The 18,473-nt window shown below is 47.9% G+C and overlaps 1 protein-coding gene across 4 annotated transcripts in view; it reads left to right on the top strand.

The window, feature by feature from the left end:
• LOC103579777 (uncharacterized) overlaps window positions 1-18,473 on the top strand; it is a 64,538-nt gene that overhangs the window by 44,773 nt on the left and 1,292 nt on the right. For 2 of the 4 annotated variants that reach the window (XM_053742822.1, XM_053742824.1), the window contains 11 exons: window positions 1,130-1,450; window positions 1,554-1,883; window positions 1,966-2,286; window positions 2,362-9,297; window positions 9,394-9,723; window positions 9,798-10,106; window positions 10,181-10,507; window positions 10,582-10,887; window positions 10,970-11,272; window positions 11,354-11,671; window positions 11,917-18,455. In XM_053742822.1, the coding sequence (XP_053598797.1) occupies window positions 1,130-1,450; window positions 1,554-1,883; window positions 1,966-2,286; window positions 2,362-9,297; window positions 9,394-9,723; window positions 9,798-10,106; window positions 10,181-10,507; window positions 10,582-10,887; window positions 10,970-11,272; window positions 11,354-11,671; window positions 11,917-18,455 (16,340 nt within the window). Of the gene's footprint in view, window positions 1-25; window positions 653-738; window positions 1,045-1,129; window positions 1,451-1,553; window positions 1,884-1,965; window positions 2,287-2,361; window positions 9,298-9,393; window positions 9,724-9,797; window positions 10,107-10,180; window positions 10,508-10,581; window positions 10,888-10,969; window positions 11,273-11,353; window positions 11,672-11,916; window positions 18,456-18,473 lie in introns of all 4 variants that reach the window. The other 2 variants (XM_053742825.1, XM_053742823.1) reach the window with 2 other exon arrangements.

Here is an 18,473-nt window from a genome sequence, read left to right as displayed (position 1 = left end):
TAAAGTAACTAGAAAATTATTGTAGAATCAACAATGAGTGATGTACCAAGAGATCCATGTTTCCCATCACCATGTGGACCGAACTCCCAGTGCAGAAATGCTAACGGCAGTCCAGCTTGCTCGTGTTCAACAGGTTACAGTGGAAGTCCACCAAACTGTCGTCCCGAGTGTGTCATAAATTCAGAATGTCCAAGCGATCGCGCTTGCATGAATGAAAAATGTCGGGATCCCTGTCCCGGTTCTTGTGGACAGAACGCCATGTGCACAGTTTACAATCACGTTCCAGTTTGCTCATGTATAGAAAGCTACACCGGTGATCCCTTTACCGGGTGCTTTTACCAACAAGCGACCGAAACCGTTGTCACTGATCCTTGCAATCCATCACCGTGTGGTCCCAATGCTCAGTGTAGCAACGGCGCCTGCTCATGTCTGCCCAATTACTTCGGTGACGCCAATTACGGCTGTAGACCCGAGTGCGTTTTGAATAATGATTGTTCCCCGGATAGAGCTTGCGTGCGAAACAAGTGCGTGGACCCGTGTCCTGGCACTTGTGGGCAAAACGCACAGTGTAATGTTTTTAATCACATTCCCATGTGTACTTGTCTTGCCGGAATGGCTGGCAATGCTCTAGTATCCTGTCAACCAGTCCAAGGTACACATATTTGCTTAGCCAGACAATTTTTTCAATCATCATTATCATCACCATTATTATTAATTAAGATATTTATTATACCGTAGCTCCATCACAAACAAGACCATGTAGTCCCTCACCCTGTGGTCCCAACAGCATTTGCCGTCCAGTAAACGGTCAGTCCGTGTGTACCTGTGCACCAGAATACTTAGGAAGTCCACCCACATGTCGCCCTCAGTGTCTAGTCAGTTCTGATTGTCCTCGAAACGAGGCGTGTACTAATCAACGGTGTCGTGACCCTTGTCCTGGCACCTGCGGCTTGGAAGCGCAGTGCCAGGTCATAAACCACAACCCCATTTGCTCTTGCCGTGATGGTTTTACTGGAGATCCATTCACTCGTTGCATGTTAATCCGTAAGAAAAAACTATTATCCTAATTTAAGTTATAAGTTATATATACATATATTACAAATACTAAGTTAAGAAAATTTATATACAGAAAATATCCCAGCTTCGCCACCAGAAAATCCCTGCCAACCATCACCTTGCGGCATGAATGCCGAGTGTCGTGTAATAAACGATTCCCCGTCTTGTTCCTGCCTATCTGAATTCATAGGCTCGCCACCCAACTGCCGTCCCGAGTGCATAAGCAACTCAGAGTGTCCCAGCAATGAGGCGTGTGTCAATCGAAGGTGTCGAGACCCTTGTCCAGGTTCTTGTGGCATCAATACTCAATGCCGAGTAGTTAGTCACACTCCGATGTGTGTTTGTCTAGCGGGACAAACTGGTGACCCTTTTACCGGTTGTCAGCCAGTCTCATGTAAGCATGCAATTAAAATAATACCTAAATCCCATAAAAACGCTAATCCTTATAAGCTTACTTGCTTACCCAACCAATACTCAACCTTGTAAACTCTTTTTAGCAACACAAACGCCCGAAAATTCACAATCGCCCTGTGTACCCTCACCCTGCGGTGCCAACGCCGTCTGCAAAGAGTCCAATGGCGCGGGTTCATGTTCCTGTCTGGCTGACTACATCGGGAATCCATACGAAGGCTGTAGACCCGAGTGTGTTATTGACTCCGACTGCCCGTCCTACCAGAGTTGCTCTAGATCCAAGTGCCGAGACCCTTGTCCTGGTGCTTGTGGCCAGAATGCCGAGTGCATTGCTATCAATCACTCACCCTCTTGTACCTGTCGTCCAGCGTTCACTGGTGACCCGTTTACTTACTGCACCCTGTTACAGACCAATCGTAAGTTTATTGATACCATTTAATTACAGATATTACCCAGAAACCCAAGTACCTTATTACCATGTAATTAATTTTTCCACAGCCATAGACGTCGATAGACCAAGAGAACCTTGTAACCCATCACCCTGTGGACCCAATAGCCAATGCCGGGTGAATAATGGACAAGCAGTATGTACTTGTTTGCCAAACTACATTGGTAGCCCACCAGGATGCCGTCCCGAGTGTGTCGCCTCCTCCGAATGTCCCTCCCAGCTGGCTTGCATCAACCAAAAATGCGAGAACCCATGTCCCGCACCCTGTGGACTTAATACCAAGTGTGTCGTCGTTAACCACAGTCCAATTTGCAGTTGTATGTCGGGATACAGCGGCGACCCATTCACCCGATGTACTCTCATACCACCACGTAAGCATTCAACCCATAATTATATTTATTATTTTTTAAGTACCACCCTCTTACCTCTTACCTTTTACCTTTTAGCAACTGAGTCAGTTAATGATGTACCCAGAGACCCATGTGCCCCCTCACCTTGTGGAAGTTTCTCGTACTGTCGTAATATCGGTGGATCACCAGCTTGCACATGTCAGGAAGGCTACATAGGCCAACCTCCTAATTGTAGGCCTGAATGTTCTATCAATTCGGAGTGTCCAAGTAACGAAGCTTGCATCAACGAAAAATGTCGGGACCCTTGTCCAGGATCGTGTGGGTTCAGTGCGATGTGCGCTGTTTCGAATCATATACCAATTTGTACATGTCCTGAAGGATTTACTGGAGATCCGTTTACTAGTTGCAATGTCCAGCCAGTTAAACAACCCGACGAGCCGCTAGACAAATGTAATCCGTCGCCATGTGGAACCAACGCTCAGTGCAATGATGGCCAGTGCACGTGTCTGCCTGAATTCCAAGGAAATCCTTACACTGGATGTCGACCTGAGTGCGTACTCAATTCAGACTGTCCGCGAGACCGCGCGTGCTGGAGAAATAAATGCAGAGACCCTTGTCCGGGAGCTTGTGCTACAAATGCTAACTGCGCCGTCATAAATCACGTGCCGATGTGCAGCTGCCCTCAGGGAATGACTGGTAATGCATTTAGTCAGTGTCTGCCAATCCAGGCTTCAGTGCCAACTAATCCTTGTAGTCCTTCGCCTTGTGGAGCCAACAGTGAGTGTAGAGTCATCAATGGCCAGGCAGTTTGCTCATGTATACGTGGATACTTAGGAAGTCCGCCGACATGCAGGCCTGAGTGTATCGTCAGTACGGATTGTCCACCTAATGAAGCCTGCTTCAACCAAAAGTGTCGCGATCCTTGTCAAGGTACTTGTGGAGTCGGAGCAACGTGTCAAGTTATCAATCACAATCCCATATGTAGCTGTCTGCCAAGATTTTCTGGAGATCCGTTCATCAGATGTACTCCAGTCCAAGAAGACACTCCGGTGACTCAGAGTCCATGTCAACCATCTCCATGTGGACCTAATGCTCAGTGCCAAGTGGTTAACAATTCTCCATCGTGTTCATGTCTCGCAGAATTCACTGGCTCGCCACCAAACTGTCGACCTGAGTGCGTAAGCAACAGTGAGTGTCCATCAAACTTGGCTTGTATCAATCAAAAATGTAAAGACCCTTGCGTTGGATCTTGTGGAGCTAGCGCGGACTGTCATGTCGTTAGTCATACACCGATGTGTGTTTGCATGACAGGATTTACCGGTGATCCATTCACTCAGTGTCTTTTACAACAAACTCCACCATCAGCAGTACCAGAAAGTCCTTGTACTCCGTCACCATGTGGACCTAACGCAGTTTGCAAAGAGCAGAATGGCGCTGGATCTTGTTCATGTTTGCCAGAGTACACAGGAAATCCTTACGAAGGCTGCAGACCTGAGTGTCTCGTTAATTCAGACTGCGCATCGAACATGGCTTGCATAAGATCCAAGTGTCGGGATCCTTGTCCAGGTACTTGTGGTATGAATGCCGAGTGCCGAGTGATGTATCATCTTCCACAGTGTTCCTGCTTCCAAGGATACACTGGCGATCCATTTAGCTACTGCAATGTCATCCAGGATGAGCAGCCAAGTACCAAAGATCCTTGCAGTCCATCTCCTTGTGGACCTAACAGTCAATGCCGAGTAATTAATAGTCAGCCAGTGTGCACTTGCTTGCCTGAATACATCGGCAGTCCACCAGGATGTCGACCTGAGTGTACAGGAAGTTCAGAGTGTCCAACAAATCGAGCTTGCGTCAATAGAAAGTGCGCAGATCCTTGTCCAGGTACTTGTGGATTTAACACAAGATGTGAAACAATCAATCATAGTCCGATTTGCTCATGCCAAGCTGGATATACCGGAGATCCTTTCGTAAATTGTTTCGAAATGATGACACCTATTCCTATGCCAAACCAGCCGTCGTACGTCAATCCTTGTGTGCCTTCACCATGTGGACCCAATTCAGAGTGCCGTGACATCAATGGCCAGGCCTCGTGCGCTTGTCTCTCCGGATTCAATGGATCTCCACCAAACTGCCGACCCGAGTGTGTAATAAATCCAGACTGCGCAAGTAATCAAGCTTGTCTGCAATCTAAATGCCGTGACCCATGTCCAGGATCTTGTGGAGTCGGCGCCACATGTTCGGTAGTTAATCACACGCCAATTTGTACTTGTCCTGAAGGATTCACTGGTGATCCGTTTACTCGTTGCTCTCCAAGACTTCAGACACCACCAGAACAAACGCCGTCGCCTTGCAGTCGATGTGGATCCAACACTCAGTGCATCAATGATCAGTGCGTGTGCTTACCTGAATTCCGCGGCGATCCTTACACAGGTTGTAGACCAGAATGCGTTTTGAACCCAGACTGTCCTAGAGACAGAGCTTGCATAAGAAATAAGTGTCGGGATCCTTGTGCTGGAACTTGCGGACAAAATGCGCTTTGCAGTGTTGTAAATCACGTTCCAGTCTGCACATGTCCTTCAGGAATGGCAGGTAATGCTTTCGTGAGCTGCTCACCTGTACAAGTGCCTCAAGAAACTGATCCATGCAACCCATCACCTTGCGGGTCCAACAGTCAGTGTCGCAAGATCAACAACCAGGCAGTTTGTTCTTGCATACCTGGATACTTAGGTGCTCCACCAAATTGTCGACCAGAATGTGTTATCAGCTCGGACTGCACTGCCAACATGGCTTGCAGCAATCAAAAGTGTATAGATCCATGTCCAGGTACTTGCGGCATTCGTGCGCAGTGTAACGTCGTCAATCATAACCCAATATGTAGTTGTCTTGCTGACTTGACTGGAGATCCATTCGTAATGTGTACGCCGATTCCTCAAGAACCAGAAGCACCCAAAAATCCATGCCAGCCATCACCATGTGGTCCTAATGCTTTCTGTCAAGTGATCAACAACTCACCCTCGTGCTCTTGTCTGCCAGAATTCACTGGCATTCCACCAAACTGTAGACCAGAGTGCGTAAGTAACAGTGAGTGTTCAACAAACTTGGCCTGTATCAATCAGAAATGTCGGGACCCATGTCCTGGATCTTGTGGAGCTAATGCAGAATGTCGTGTCATCAGTCATACGCCTATGTGTGTCTGCATGCCAGGATTCACTGGTGATCCATTTACTCAGTGTTCAATCAAACAAATGGACCCGTTACCTGGAGTCCAAGCAACGCCATGTGTTCCTTCGCCATGTGGCAGCAACGCCGTTTGTCGGGAACAAAATGGAGCAGGTGCTTGCTCTTGTCAACAAGATTACATTGGCAATCCTTATGAAGGCTGCAGGCCTGAGTGTACCGTAAACTCAGACTGTACATCAGATCGTGCATGTATTAGATCGAAATGTCAGAATCCGTGTCCAGGAACTTGTGGACAGAATGCAATTTGTCAAGTAGTCGACCATCGGCCGTCTTGTACATGTCAGTCAGGTTACAGTGGAGATCCATTTAGATTCTGCAGCGTTGTGCAAGACCCACCAACACCAGATGTCGCTAGACCATGTGATCCATCTCCGTGCGGACCTAACAGTCAATGTCGTGAAAATAACGGCCAGGCAATTTGCTCATGTTCTCCAACATTCGTCGGCACGCCGCCTTACTGTCGTCCCGAGTGCTCAGTCAGCTCAGAGTGTCCTCTAAACCGCGCGTGCATCAACAACAAGTGCGTGGACCCATGTCCTGGAATATGCGGTGTCAATGCTAAATGTAATGTCATCAATCACAGTCCGTTCTGTAGCTGTAATGCCGGACTAACTGGAGATCCATTTATAAAATGTTTCGACGCACCAGTTGCTCCTGAAAGCAAACCATCAACTAATCCATGTCTTCCATCACCTTGTGGGCCATTTTCCATGTGCCGCGATATTGGAGGCATTCCGTCATGTTCCTGCGAAGCTTCTTACGTCGGATCGCCACCAAACTGTCGACCAGAGTGTACCATCAACTCAGAATGTGTCAGCAATCTTGCTTGTCTTCGCTTCAAGTGTCGAGATCCATGTCCAGGTTCATGTGGAATCGACGCTCAGTGCAGTGTAATAAACCATACGCCAGTTTGCACATGTCCTGAAGGATTCACAGGTGACCCATTCACCAGTTGCACTTTCAAACAACCGGTTCAAGACGTCGTACCAGCAAATCCATGTGATCCTTCTCCTTGTGGAGCAAATACTCAATGCCGTGACGGTATCTGTACATGTCTACCAGAATATCACGGAGATCCTCACTACGGATGCCGACCAGAGTGTGTCCAGAATCCAGATTGTCCATCAAACAAAGCATGTATTCGCAATAAGTGTGCTGACCCTTGTCCAGGAGTCTGCGGTGCTAACGCTGAATGCAACGTAGTTCAGCACATTCCGATGTGCAGTTGTCCTGCTGGAACAACTGGAAATGCGTTCGCTAACTGCATAACTGCCATCGAGCCAACAGTGACCAATCCATGTGACCCGTCACCTTGTGGTCCAAATAGTCGTTGCCAGCAGACAAATGGTCAAGCCGTGTGTTCCTGTGTCCTAGGATTCATTGGTCATCCACCAGCATGTAGACCAGAGTGTGTCAGCAACAGCGAGTGTTCTCTGAACGAAGCCTGTGTGAATCAAAAATGCCTTGACCCCTGTCCTGGATCTTGTGGAGTATCAGCGCGCTGTCAAGTGGTAAATCACAATCCTATATGCAGTTGTCCTTCTTCTTTCACTGGAGATCCATTCATCAGATGTACTCCCATGCAAGAAAGACCTGCGGATACACAGAATCCTTGTCAACCATCTCCATGCGGAGCTAATGCTCAGTGTCAAGTTATCAACAATTCGCCTTCCTGCTCATGCTTACCAGAATATCTTGGATCGCCTCCAAACTGTCGTCCGGAGTGTGTCAGCAATGGAGAATGTCCTAGTCACCAAGCTTGTATCAACAGAAAATGCCAAGACCCTTGTCGCGGATCATGTGGGCAGAATGCCGAATGCTTTGTTATCAATCATACGCCAACTTGCAGCTGTATGAATGGATTTACTGGTGATCCGTTTGCTCAATGTGCCACGATACCGCCTCAGCAACCGGAGTCATCACGTCAGCCTTGTGTGCCATCACCCTGCGGTTCAAATGCCATCTGTCGGGAACAAAACGGTGCCGGGTCTTGTAGCTGTATGCAAGATTACATTGGAAACCCTTACCAAGGATGTAGACCCGAATGTACTGTCAACACAGATTGTCCAGCAAACTTGGCATGCATAAGATCTAAATGTCAAGATCCATGTCCGGGAACATGTGGACAGAATGCCAATTGTCAAGTAGTCTCGCATTTGCCTTCTTGTACATGCAACCCAGGGTATACTGGCAATCCGTTCAGCTGGTGCAACCAGTTCCAGCCAGAAAAAGATCCTGTTGTTAATGATAATCCATGCAGCCCTTCACCTTGTGGACCAAACAGCCGCTGCCAGGTCAACAATGGCCAAGCAATCTGTTCATGTGAAGCTCAATTCATTGGAAGTCCACCAAACTGCCGTCCCGAGTGTACGATAAGCTCTGAGTGTGCAGCTAGTCTTGCGTGTGTAAATCAAAAGTGCAAAGATCCTTGTCCTGGTACCTGTGGTACCAATGCTCAATGTAGAGTAATTAATCATAGTCCGATATGTAGTTGTAAAACTGGAACAAGTGGAGATCCCTTCGTCCAGTGTTTCGCTGTTGTTCTCCCAGATCTCCAGCCGATAGATCCATGCAATCCGTCACCTTGTGGACCCAATTCAGTATGCCGAGCTATTGGTGACAGTCCATCGTGTGCGTGTGTCAATAATTACATCGGCTCGCCGCCAAACTGCCGACCGGAGTGTACAATTAACCCGGACTGTACCAGCGACAAAGCCTGCATGAGAGAAAGGTGCCGAGATCCTTGCCCAGGATCATGTGGACTCTATGCCCAGTGCAATGTCGTCAATCACACACCAGTTTGCACATGTCCTGAAGGGTTCACTGGAGACCCATTCACCAGATGTTCTCCAGCTCCACCACCAACTCCTTTAGTTCCGGAAGATCCTTGCAATCCATCGCCATGTGGTCCCAATGCTCAGTGTCGCAACGGACAGTGCTCGTGTCTTCCCGAGTATCAGGGAGACCCTTACGCTGGGTGTAGACCCGAGTGTGTTGTCAACGAAGACTGTTCTCGTACTCAAGCCTGCATCAATCAGAAATGCCGCGACCCTTGTTCAGGAGTTTGTGGAATTAACGCTGAGTGTAATGTAGTAAATCACTTGCCTATGTGTAGCTGTCCAGTTGGAATGTCAGGCAATGCTTTTATTCAGTGTTCAGTAGTCCAAGACTCTCCAGTTCAAGATCCATGCAACCCATCACCTTGTGGATCCAACAGTCACTGCCAGACTGTCAACAGTCTCGCGGTATGCAGCTGCGTCCCAGGTTTCCTTGGAACACCACCTTCATGTAGACCCGAGTGCGTCGTCAGCGCAGATTGTCCACGTAATCGCGCGTGTAATAATCAAAAGTGTATAGATCCTTGTCCAGGTACTTGTGGACTCAGCGCCGAGTGTCTCGTTATAAATCACAATCCCGTGTGCAGCTGCCCGGCTGGATTCACTGGAGATCCATTCGTCCGTTGCTTACAGACGCCTAAAGACCCAGAACCTACTATAGATCCCTGTCAGCCATCACCTTGTGGACCTAACTCTCAATGTCGCGTCATCAACAACAGTCCCTCGTGTTCTTGCAGTCAAGAATTCATCGGCAGTCCACCGAATTGCAGACCCGAGTGCGTCAGCAACAGCGAGTGTTCTTCCCACCTCGCATGCATAAATCAAAAGTGCCGCGACCCGTGTCCAGGATCCTGTGGATCCAACACTAATTGCGCTACAGTCAGTCATACTCCCATGTGTTCATGTGTCTCAGGATTCACTGGAGATCCATTCTCTCAATGTAATCTTATGCCTGGTAAGTCAACCTGATGATGACACTTGATTAAAATCTTTCAGAAATCGTGTTATCGTGAATTACTGATCTCTGATCATTGGATAATTTTTTTTTCAGCAACTCCCTCGCCTCAGCCTCAGCAAAATCCCTGTGTGCCATCACCCTGCGGCGCTAATGCAATTTGCCGCGAAACTTATAATACAGCATCCTGTTCCTGTGCCCCAGACTTCTTTGGAAATCCCTACGAGGGCTGTAGACCCGAGTGCGTTGTTGACAGCGACTGTTCTGCAGATCGTGCTTGCGTCAGATCTAAATGTACTAACCCGTGTCCTGGTACTTGTGGCCAGAACGCCATGTGCCAGGTTGTAAATCACTTACCAACTTGTTCATGTCTGACTGGATACACTGGAGATCCATTCCAGTATTGCCGACCCGCTGAGCAAATTCGTAAGAGCCACCGTCATCTAAATAACTTTCCATTTATTAATTATCATAATTCTCAAGATTTATTTCCTCCACAGCAACAGAAGTAACCGATCCATGCAATCCCTCACCTTGTGGACCCAACAGTCAGTGCCGAAACCTTAACAATCGTGCTAGTTGCTCATGCCTGCCCAATTACATCGGCAATCCACCTGGATGTCGACCCGAGTGCATATCCAGCACCGAATGCTCCACATCTCTCGCGTGCATCAACCAAAAATGCGCTGATCCTTGTCCAGGTGTCTGCGGCGTTGACGCGAGATGTGAAACAAGAAACCATAGTCCTATTTGCAGCTGTAGACCTGGACAAACTGGAGATCCTTTCGTTAAATGCTTTGACATGCCACGTAAGTCCCCGATGCCATTTCCCGTTCCCAGACCTACAGAATTAAATAAAAAAAAAAATGTTAATAATTTTTAGAACCCGACGAATCAATAAAACCAGCAAGCCCATGTGTTCCGTCACCCTGCGGTCCTTTCTCAATGTGCCAAGACAATGGAGGCTACCCAGCGTGCTCATGTCTCCAGAACTACGTCGGTTTCCCACCAAACTGTCGACCGGAGTGTTCAATAAATACTGATTGTAACCGTGACCAAGCATGTATCAGAGAAAAGTGTCAAGATCCTTGTCCAGGGTCTTGTGGTACCCGAGCCCAGTGTAATGTCGTTAATCATACTCCAGTGTGTACCTGTCCCGCAGGGTATACTGGAGATCCATTTACTTCCTGTACCTTACAAATTTCACCACGTAAGCTCCGATATTTAAGTCGCCTTTATTTAAATTGTCACTGTACTTGATACTTAATGATCGAATTCTTGCAGCTGAACCTCCGGTAGCTAATGACCCATGTGACCCTTCACCTTGCGGACCAAACACTCGATGCCGTGACGGTATCTGTACATGTCTATTAGAGTATCACGGAGATCCTTATTTCGGTTGTCGACCTGAGTGTGTACAGAACTCAGATTGTCTCTTCAACAAGGCCTGCAGTAACAATAAATGTGTTGACCCCTGCCCTGGAATATGTGGTCGCAATGCCGAGTGCAATGTCGTCAATCATATTCCTATGTGCAGTTGTATTGCTAATTATGAAGGCGATCCTTTCACTCTTTGTCAACCTGTCCAACGTAAGTTTGTAATGATGATAATCTAAGAAACCCTGGATCCCTTGATAAATCCCGACCACGACTAATTTATTATCTACCTTAGGACCAACTGGTAATCCATGCGAACCTTCACCATGCGGACCCAATAGCGTATGCAAGAGCTTCGGAGAGCAGGCTTCGTGCTCATGTCTCCCAGGGTTCTTTGGCAACCCACCGAGCTGTCGGCCCGAGTGTATCGTAAGCTCTGACTGTGAGCAAAGTCGCGCGTGCATCAACCAGCGGTGCCAAGACCCTTGTCCTGGATCCTGTGGACAAAATGCCCTCTGTGCTGTCAGAAATCACAATCCTATATGTAGTTGTCCGCAGAGATACTCCGGTGATCCGTTTGCTTACTGTTCTCCTATGAGTAAGTCCCAGAATTTCCAACAGTCTCATTACCTGATGACATAAATCACTAGGTATTAAGTAAACTTTTTTTTTCCTGTAGAAGAACCCGATGAACCAGTGACTAATCCGTGCAGTCCCTCGCCCTGCGGATCCAACGCCCAGTGTACTGTTTCCAACAATTCGCCCTCTTGCAGTTGCCTACCAAATTTCGTTGGCTCACCACCCAATTGTCGGCCAGAGTGTCGGGTTAACAGTGAATGCCCTACCCAGTTAGCTTGCATCAACCAGAGATGCAGAGACCCTTGTCCTGGTTCTTGTGGCATTAATGCTCTTTGCCAGGTCACAAGACATCAACCCTCGTGTTCTTGCCAACAGGGATTCACTGGTGATCCCTTCACTCTTTGCTCATTTATTACCAGTAAGAATTTTTTTTACAGGATTCAGTTATTTATTATTTTTTTTATTAAATTACTAAAATAATTGTTTGCTTTTTTGTTAACAGTTTTATTGTATATTTGTAGATAAATTGCTTGTAAAATTTGCAAATTGCATGACTTGTAGATATGTTTATATATTTAATTTATCGACTAGTTCTTAGTTGACAGCTGACAGTTCACTGTTGATAATGTTGATGATTAATTGAGAATTTATTTTTTTTTTTAGATAAACCAGAGCCATCAGTACCACCAAGACCATGCAGTCCATCACCATGTGGAGCTAACGCGTACTGTCGCGAACGTTACAACACCGCGGTCTGCGAATGCTGGCCAGACTACCGAGGAAATCCATATGAAGCTTGTCATCCAGAGTGTTTAGTAAACACAGACTGTCCAAATGCTCTAGCATGTATACGTACCAAGTGTCAAGACCCTTGTCCAGGTACTTGTGGTATTGGAGCGACTTGCACAGTTTCTAATCACGTGCCAGTGTGTTCGTGTCCTCACCCAACAGTTGGCGATGCTTTTACTCTTTGTCAAACTCCACCGACGAACAAAGTCTCAGATCCATGCAACCCGTCGCCTTGTGGACCCAATACAGTCTGCGAGAACGTTGGGCAACGCGTGGTGTGCAAATGTCTTCCAGGATTACAAGGAGAGCCTTCGAGTCTAGCTGGTTGTCATCCAGAGTGTGTATTGAGTTCAGATTGCGCTGGCGACAAGGCTTGTGAGAACAACAGGTGCGTTGATCCATGTGCTCGTGGAGTCTGCGGAGCTGGTGCTGTTTGTCGTGCCATCAACCATAGTCCAGTTTGCAGTTGTCCTGTTCCGCTGATGGGCAATCCGTTTGTCGAGTGCTACGCCAAGAAAGAAGCGGATCCTTGTAATCCATCACCTTGTAACATAAACGGAGAATGCCGCGTACGTAATAACGTCGCGTTCTGCGTCTACCCCGAGTGTCTTATCAACTCAGACTGTCCGCGAGACCGCGCTTGCTTCTCGCAGAGGTGTCGCGACCCTTGCGTTGGTGTCTGTGGTGTCAACTCAGTTTGTCAGACCATCAATCACAATCCAATTTGCTCATGTCCAGCTGGATTTACTGGTGACCCGCAGATTCAGTGTAAGATCACAGCGCTAGAGATACCAAGACCTGAATGCACGAGGAACTCGGAATGTACCAATGACAAAACTTGCTGGGAACAGAAATGCGTTGATCCTTGTACTCTGGGATCGTGTGGGTACAACAGTAGATGTCAAGTGCTGCTTCATCGTGCTGTCTGTGTCTGCAATGAAGGAACTACCGGCAATCCTCAACAATTCTGCAGAGAAATCGGCTGTCGCAGTGATCATGACTGCCCTGTAAGTCAATCGTGCATAAATGAGCAGTGTACTGACACTTGTTCGCTGATGCAGTGCGGCATCAATGCAATTTGTCAATCAGATGGCTACCGCAAGCCTCAGTGTGCCTGTCACGATGGGTACCAAGGAGATCCAAACCGACGTTGCGAACGTACTGAATGTGTTAAAGACACTGATTGCCCATCATTCTTGGCTTGCAATAACAACAAGTGTACTGATCCATGTGCTGGACACTGTCCAACAACTGCGCAATGTCAAGTTGCTAATCATCGAGCATTCTGTCGCTGCCCACCAGGATTCATTGGTGATGCTTACAAAAATTGTCTCAAAGAACCAGAAGCGCTGCCGGAATGTACAGTTGACGCAGATTGCCCAAGTAAATTGGCTTGCTTCAGCGGAACTTGTAAAGATCCTTGCAGAGAATCACAACCTTGTGTCACCAATGCTAAGTGTACTGTCGTAGACACTCTGCCAGTAAGAACAATGATCTGCGAATGCGCTCCAAATTACATCGGGGATGCTACAGTAGCATGTGCGCCAGTAGCTCAGCAAGTAGAGGAAATCTGTCGGTCAAACGGAGAATGTCAACTGAACATGGCTTGTCTTAACAGCCGATGTGTCAACCCATGTACCATCAATCCTTGTTCAAGTACTGCTGAGTGCCGTGTCGACAACCATCAGCACACGTGCGTATGTCCTAAAGGAACAACTGGAGATCCGTTTGTGAGCTGTCACAGTCATACGATAACACTTCCTGAGTGCACGAGCAACTCGGACTGTTCTTACAACCTAGCCTGCATAAATCAACGCTGCCAGAATCCTTGTTCTGGTGACAGATGTGGGCTGAATGCGGACTGCATCACAATAGGACACCATCCAACCTGTCACTGTCCTCAAGGCTACGCTGGAGATCCACAGAATCAGTGTTTCAAACCCGAGTGCCAAGTGGACAATGACTGTCCCTATGACAAGACATGTAGGAAAGGATACTGTACTAATCCGTGTGTAGGTGACGTGATGTGCGGCCGTGGAGCTGAGTGCACAGTCTCTAGCCATCGAGCTCACTGCACTTGTCCTCAAGGAACTCAAGGAGACTCCCGAGTCGCCTGTATATCAGCGATATGTCACTACAATGAAGATTGTCCAGATGATCAAGCTTGTGACAGACTGAACCGAGTTTGTAGACCAGCTTGCGATGATGAAAGCTGCGCGGAAACTGCGACATGCATTGCCAGGAACCATCAGCCCAAGTGTGTCTGTGGACCTGGTACCACTGGAAATCCTTACGTCGAATGTCTTGGCATCCCAGATGTCCAAGAAGAGTGTCGAGTTGACTCTGAATGTCCACCACTACTCGCTTGCATCAACGCGCGCTGTCAAGACCCTTGCGTCCTCTCGGACATGTGTACACCCGAGCAGCAGTGCCGTGTGCTCAACACAGCTCCTCTGCGCACAATGATCTGCGTCTGTCCACCAGATACTTTCACGGACGCGAATGGCAAGTGTCAGAAAATTATCTGGGCTGATGTCCAGTGTCATTCTGACGACGAATGCGACAATCATGAGACTTGTTTCAATGGAAACTGCGTGGAAGCTTGTTTGACCATTCGCTGTGGCATAAACGCTCAGTGCAAGTCAACATCTCATAGTGGACTGTGTGTCTGCGCTGCAGATTTCACTGGCAATCCTTACATCGAGTGTTCAGCAACACCACGGAACCCTCTGCCTCCACCACTGCCTGAATGCTACAGCAACAGCGAGTGCGCTAATGACAGACAATGTATTAATCTCAAGTGCGTAAATCCTTGCGCGGCTGGTGATCCCTGCGGTAGAAATTCGCTCTGTCATGTAGATGATCACAATCCGATTTGCAAGTGTCCTATTAATTATATGGGAGATCCAAGGATCGAGTGCATACCACCAGCAGTAATTTTGGGATGTCTTTCTAACGGAGAATGTGCTGGTACTGAAGCCTGCGTCAACGGAAGGTGCATCAATCCTTGCAACTGTGGACCAAACTCTAACTGTGTCGTTGCTAATCACTATCCATCTTGTGTCTGTCATCCAGGATACTCTGGTAATCCTCAGCTGGGTTGTACCAAGCTCGAGTGCGAGACAACTCAAGACTGTCCTTACGAAGAGGCCTGTCATACTGGACGATGTGTGAACCCTTGTCTGCTGGAGAACGAGTGCGTTATCAACGCAGAATGCTACGGAAAGAATCATCGCAGCGCTTGTCGTTGCGGTCCAGGTTACTTTGGAAACCCGGAAGTACTTTGCGAGCGTGCTGAGTGCACTAGTGACTACGAGTGTCCTCAGAATCTCGTCTGCGAGAATAAACGATGCGTGGATCCTTGTGTGGATCGTTCACCGTGCGCGTCGAATGCCATCTGCTTTGTCAGAACTCACACGCCTTCATGTAGATGTCCGGAGAGCTTGCCAGTCGGTGATCCATTTTCGTACTGCGAGAGACGTCCACCGATCGCTGCTGAAGAACCTGAGTGTCGTAAAGACATTGACTGTCCGAGCAAACTCGCTTGCATAAAAGAAACTTGCGTGGATCCTTGTCATGTAATTCGTCCTTGCCTAGAAAACGCACGATGCGGAGTTCTGGACACTGTACCAGTAAGAACAATGGTATGCACATGTCCAGATGGATGGGTAACTGATCCAGATGGAGTTTGCCGACAAATACCAATCACATTAGTCGGCGCTTGTACATCTGACTCCGAGTGTGCCGATCAGGAAGCTTGCGTCAATCGACGATGTCGCGATCCCTGTAACTGCGGTCGCAATGCCAATTGCTTCGTACGTAACCACAAACCCATATGTTCCTGTGAGCAAGGATATCAGGGTAATCCAGAGGTCGCTTGTTACTCGGCCGAGTGTCAAGCTGACTCGGAGTGTATGCCAGACAAGACTTGCATCAACAACAACTGCGTAAACCCATGTTTGTTCTCTTCAGACAAGTGTGGAGTAAACGCCGAATGCTTCCCGAGCAATCACGCGGCAGAGTGTCGTTGCCGCGATGGCTACGTAGGAAACCCACGAGACAAGTGCCACGTTATCGGGTGCTACAGCAACGGAGACTGTCCAAGTGACCTTTCTTGCGTTAATAAACAGTGTACTAATCCATGTCTTCATGATAATCCTTGTTCCGCACGCGCTGAGTGTCATGTCCGCGGACATTTGCCCACTTGTAGATGTCCAACCGGCTATGAAGGCAATCCTCTGGTTGATTGTCGTCTTGCGATTGAACCAGAGTGCCGAGTCGACGGAGATTGTCCATCATTGTCTGCATGCTTTAATCAAAAGTGCCAGAACCCGTGTACTGTCATCGAGCCATGTCTGAGACCATCTGAGTGCCGGGTGCTACCAACTTTGCCCGTCAGGACGATGGTTTGTGTATGTCCTCCAGGATACATCAGCAGTGGAAGTGGTACCTGTCAACCCACAGCACCAATCATTCAAATCGGCTGCACAAGTGACAGTGATTGTGCTTCCGACAAGTCTTGTGTCAACGGTATCTGCAGAGATCCATGCGCTTGTGGAAGTAACGCGATCTGCAATGTCATCAACCACAAACCCATCTGCTCATGTGTCACTGGCTATGATGGAAATCCTGAGATCGATTGTACTCCAGTCACTGGGTGCAGATCTGACAGTCAATGCAGTGAAACTCACACGTGCGTTCAAAATACCTGCGTCCCAGCTTGCTCGCCACTATTATCAGCTTGTGCTAAAGGAGCAGAGTGCTATGGCATCGATCATCAAGCCGTCTGTGAGTGTCCTCCAGGCTACGTTGGTAACCCGAGAGTCTCCTGTAGCCTCCTTGGGTGCCGTACCAACTCAGATTGTCCCACCAACAAGGCCTGCATAAATAATCGCTGCGAAAATCCTTGCACCAAGAACCCCTGCACCGGAGAAACAGAATGCAGCGTCTACAATCACGCGGTCGAGTGTTCATGTCCACCAGGTTACGTCGGTAACGTCAGAGAAGGCTGCGAAAAGATTCCTGGAACCTGTAAACAAGACTACGAGTGTCCTGCGCAGACTGCTTGTTTCGACGGCGAGTGTATCAACCCATGTACCAAAATAGAACCTTGTGGAGTAAATGCCGAGTGTAATGTCTTGGATACTAAGCCCGTAAGAACGATGATTTGCGAATGTATTCCTGGTTATCGAGGCAATGCAGTAATTCGCTGTGACAAGACTCGCGTCTGCGCTGTAGAAAAGGGCCAGATAAAAGACCAAAATGGCAACTGTGTCTGTCCTCCAGGGACAGCTAAAAATGTCCAAGACATCTGCGTTCCTTGTCTTCCAGAAAACGGATTCAAAATCACTCCAGATGGAAGATGCGAGTGTGCACTAGAACGTGGCTTCATTGTCGACGATCATGGCAACTGCGTCTGCTCAACTGAACACGGCTGGAGACTAGACCACGAAGGAAATTGTAGACTAGTTTCTATCATCGAGTGTGCTGAAGATGACGACTGCGCTGATGATAAATACTGTAGGAAATCAACTAAAACATGCGAAGATCCATGCCAGCCTTACAATTGTACCCAGAATGCTTCGTGCACCGCAACGAGACATCGCGGAATATGCAACTGCATCAAGGGCTACACTGGCAATGGGTACACCCACTGCGAGCCTCTCAAACCCATGGTAGGTCGGACAGACTTCCCGCGACCTGAAATGGAAGCCAGCTGTTTGTCTGACGGTGTCCAGGTCCAGATCCACGTTCAAGATGAAGGATTCGAGGGCGTGCTGTACGTCAGAGGACGCAGTAAAGATGAACAGTGTCGGAGAATTTTGTCTATTCCCGCTGACAAGAGCGACAGAACCGAGACCTTCAAAGTAAACTTCGGCAGCTGCGGTTTGATTCACGTAAATGGCGAAGCCAGCTTCGTTCTTGTCATACAGAAACATCCTAAATTAGTCACTTACAAAGCTCAAGCCTATCACGTCAGGTGTATGTATCAGACGGGCGAGCAGAATGTCACGTTGGGCTTCAATGTCTCGATGCTGACCACTGCTGGTACCATTGCCAACACCGGACCTCCGCCCACGTGTCTAATGAAAATTGTCACGCAGACTGGCAGCGAAATTCAGTCTGCAGAAATCGGTGACAATCTGATGCTGTCTGTTGAAGTACAGCCCTCGTCAATTTACGGCGGGTTTGCGAGAAATTGTGTCGCGAAGACAATGGAAGACAATCAAGAAAATGAATATATTGTTACGGATGAAAACGGTTGCGCTACTGATCCAACTATATTCGGAGAATGGGAACAAGATCATGAGACTCAGACTTTGACGGCTACTTTCAATGCTTTCAAGTTCCCGAGCAGCGATAACATCAGGTTCCAATGTAATATTAGAGTCTGCTTCGGTAGATGTCAACCCGTAAGTATTTATTTATTA

Source organism: Microplitis demolitor, chromosome 2, assembly GCF_026212275.2.
Source record: "Microplitis demolitor isolate Queensland-Clemson2020A chromosome 2, iyMicDemo2.1a, whole genome shotgun sequence".
Classification (NCBI taxonomy): Eukaryota; Metazoa; Arthropoda; class Insecta; order Hymenoptera; family Braconidae; genus Microplitis; species Microplitis demolitor.
The sequence above is the reverse complement of the archived record's forward strand: the minus strand, read 5'-3'. Positions and strand labels throughout refer to the sequence as shown.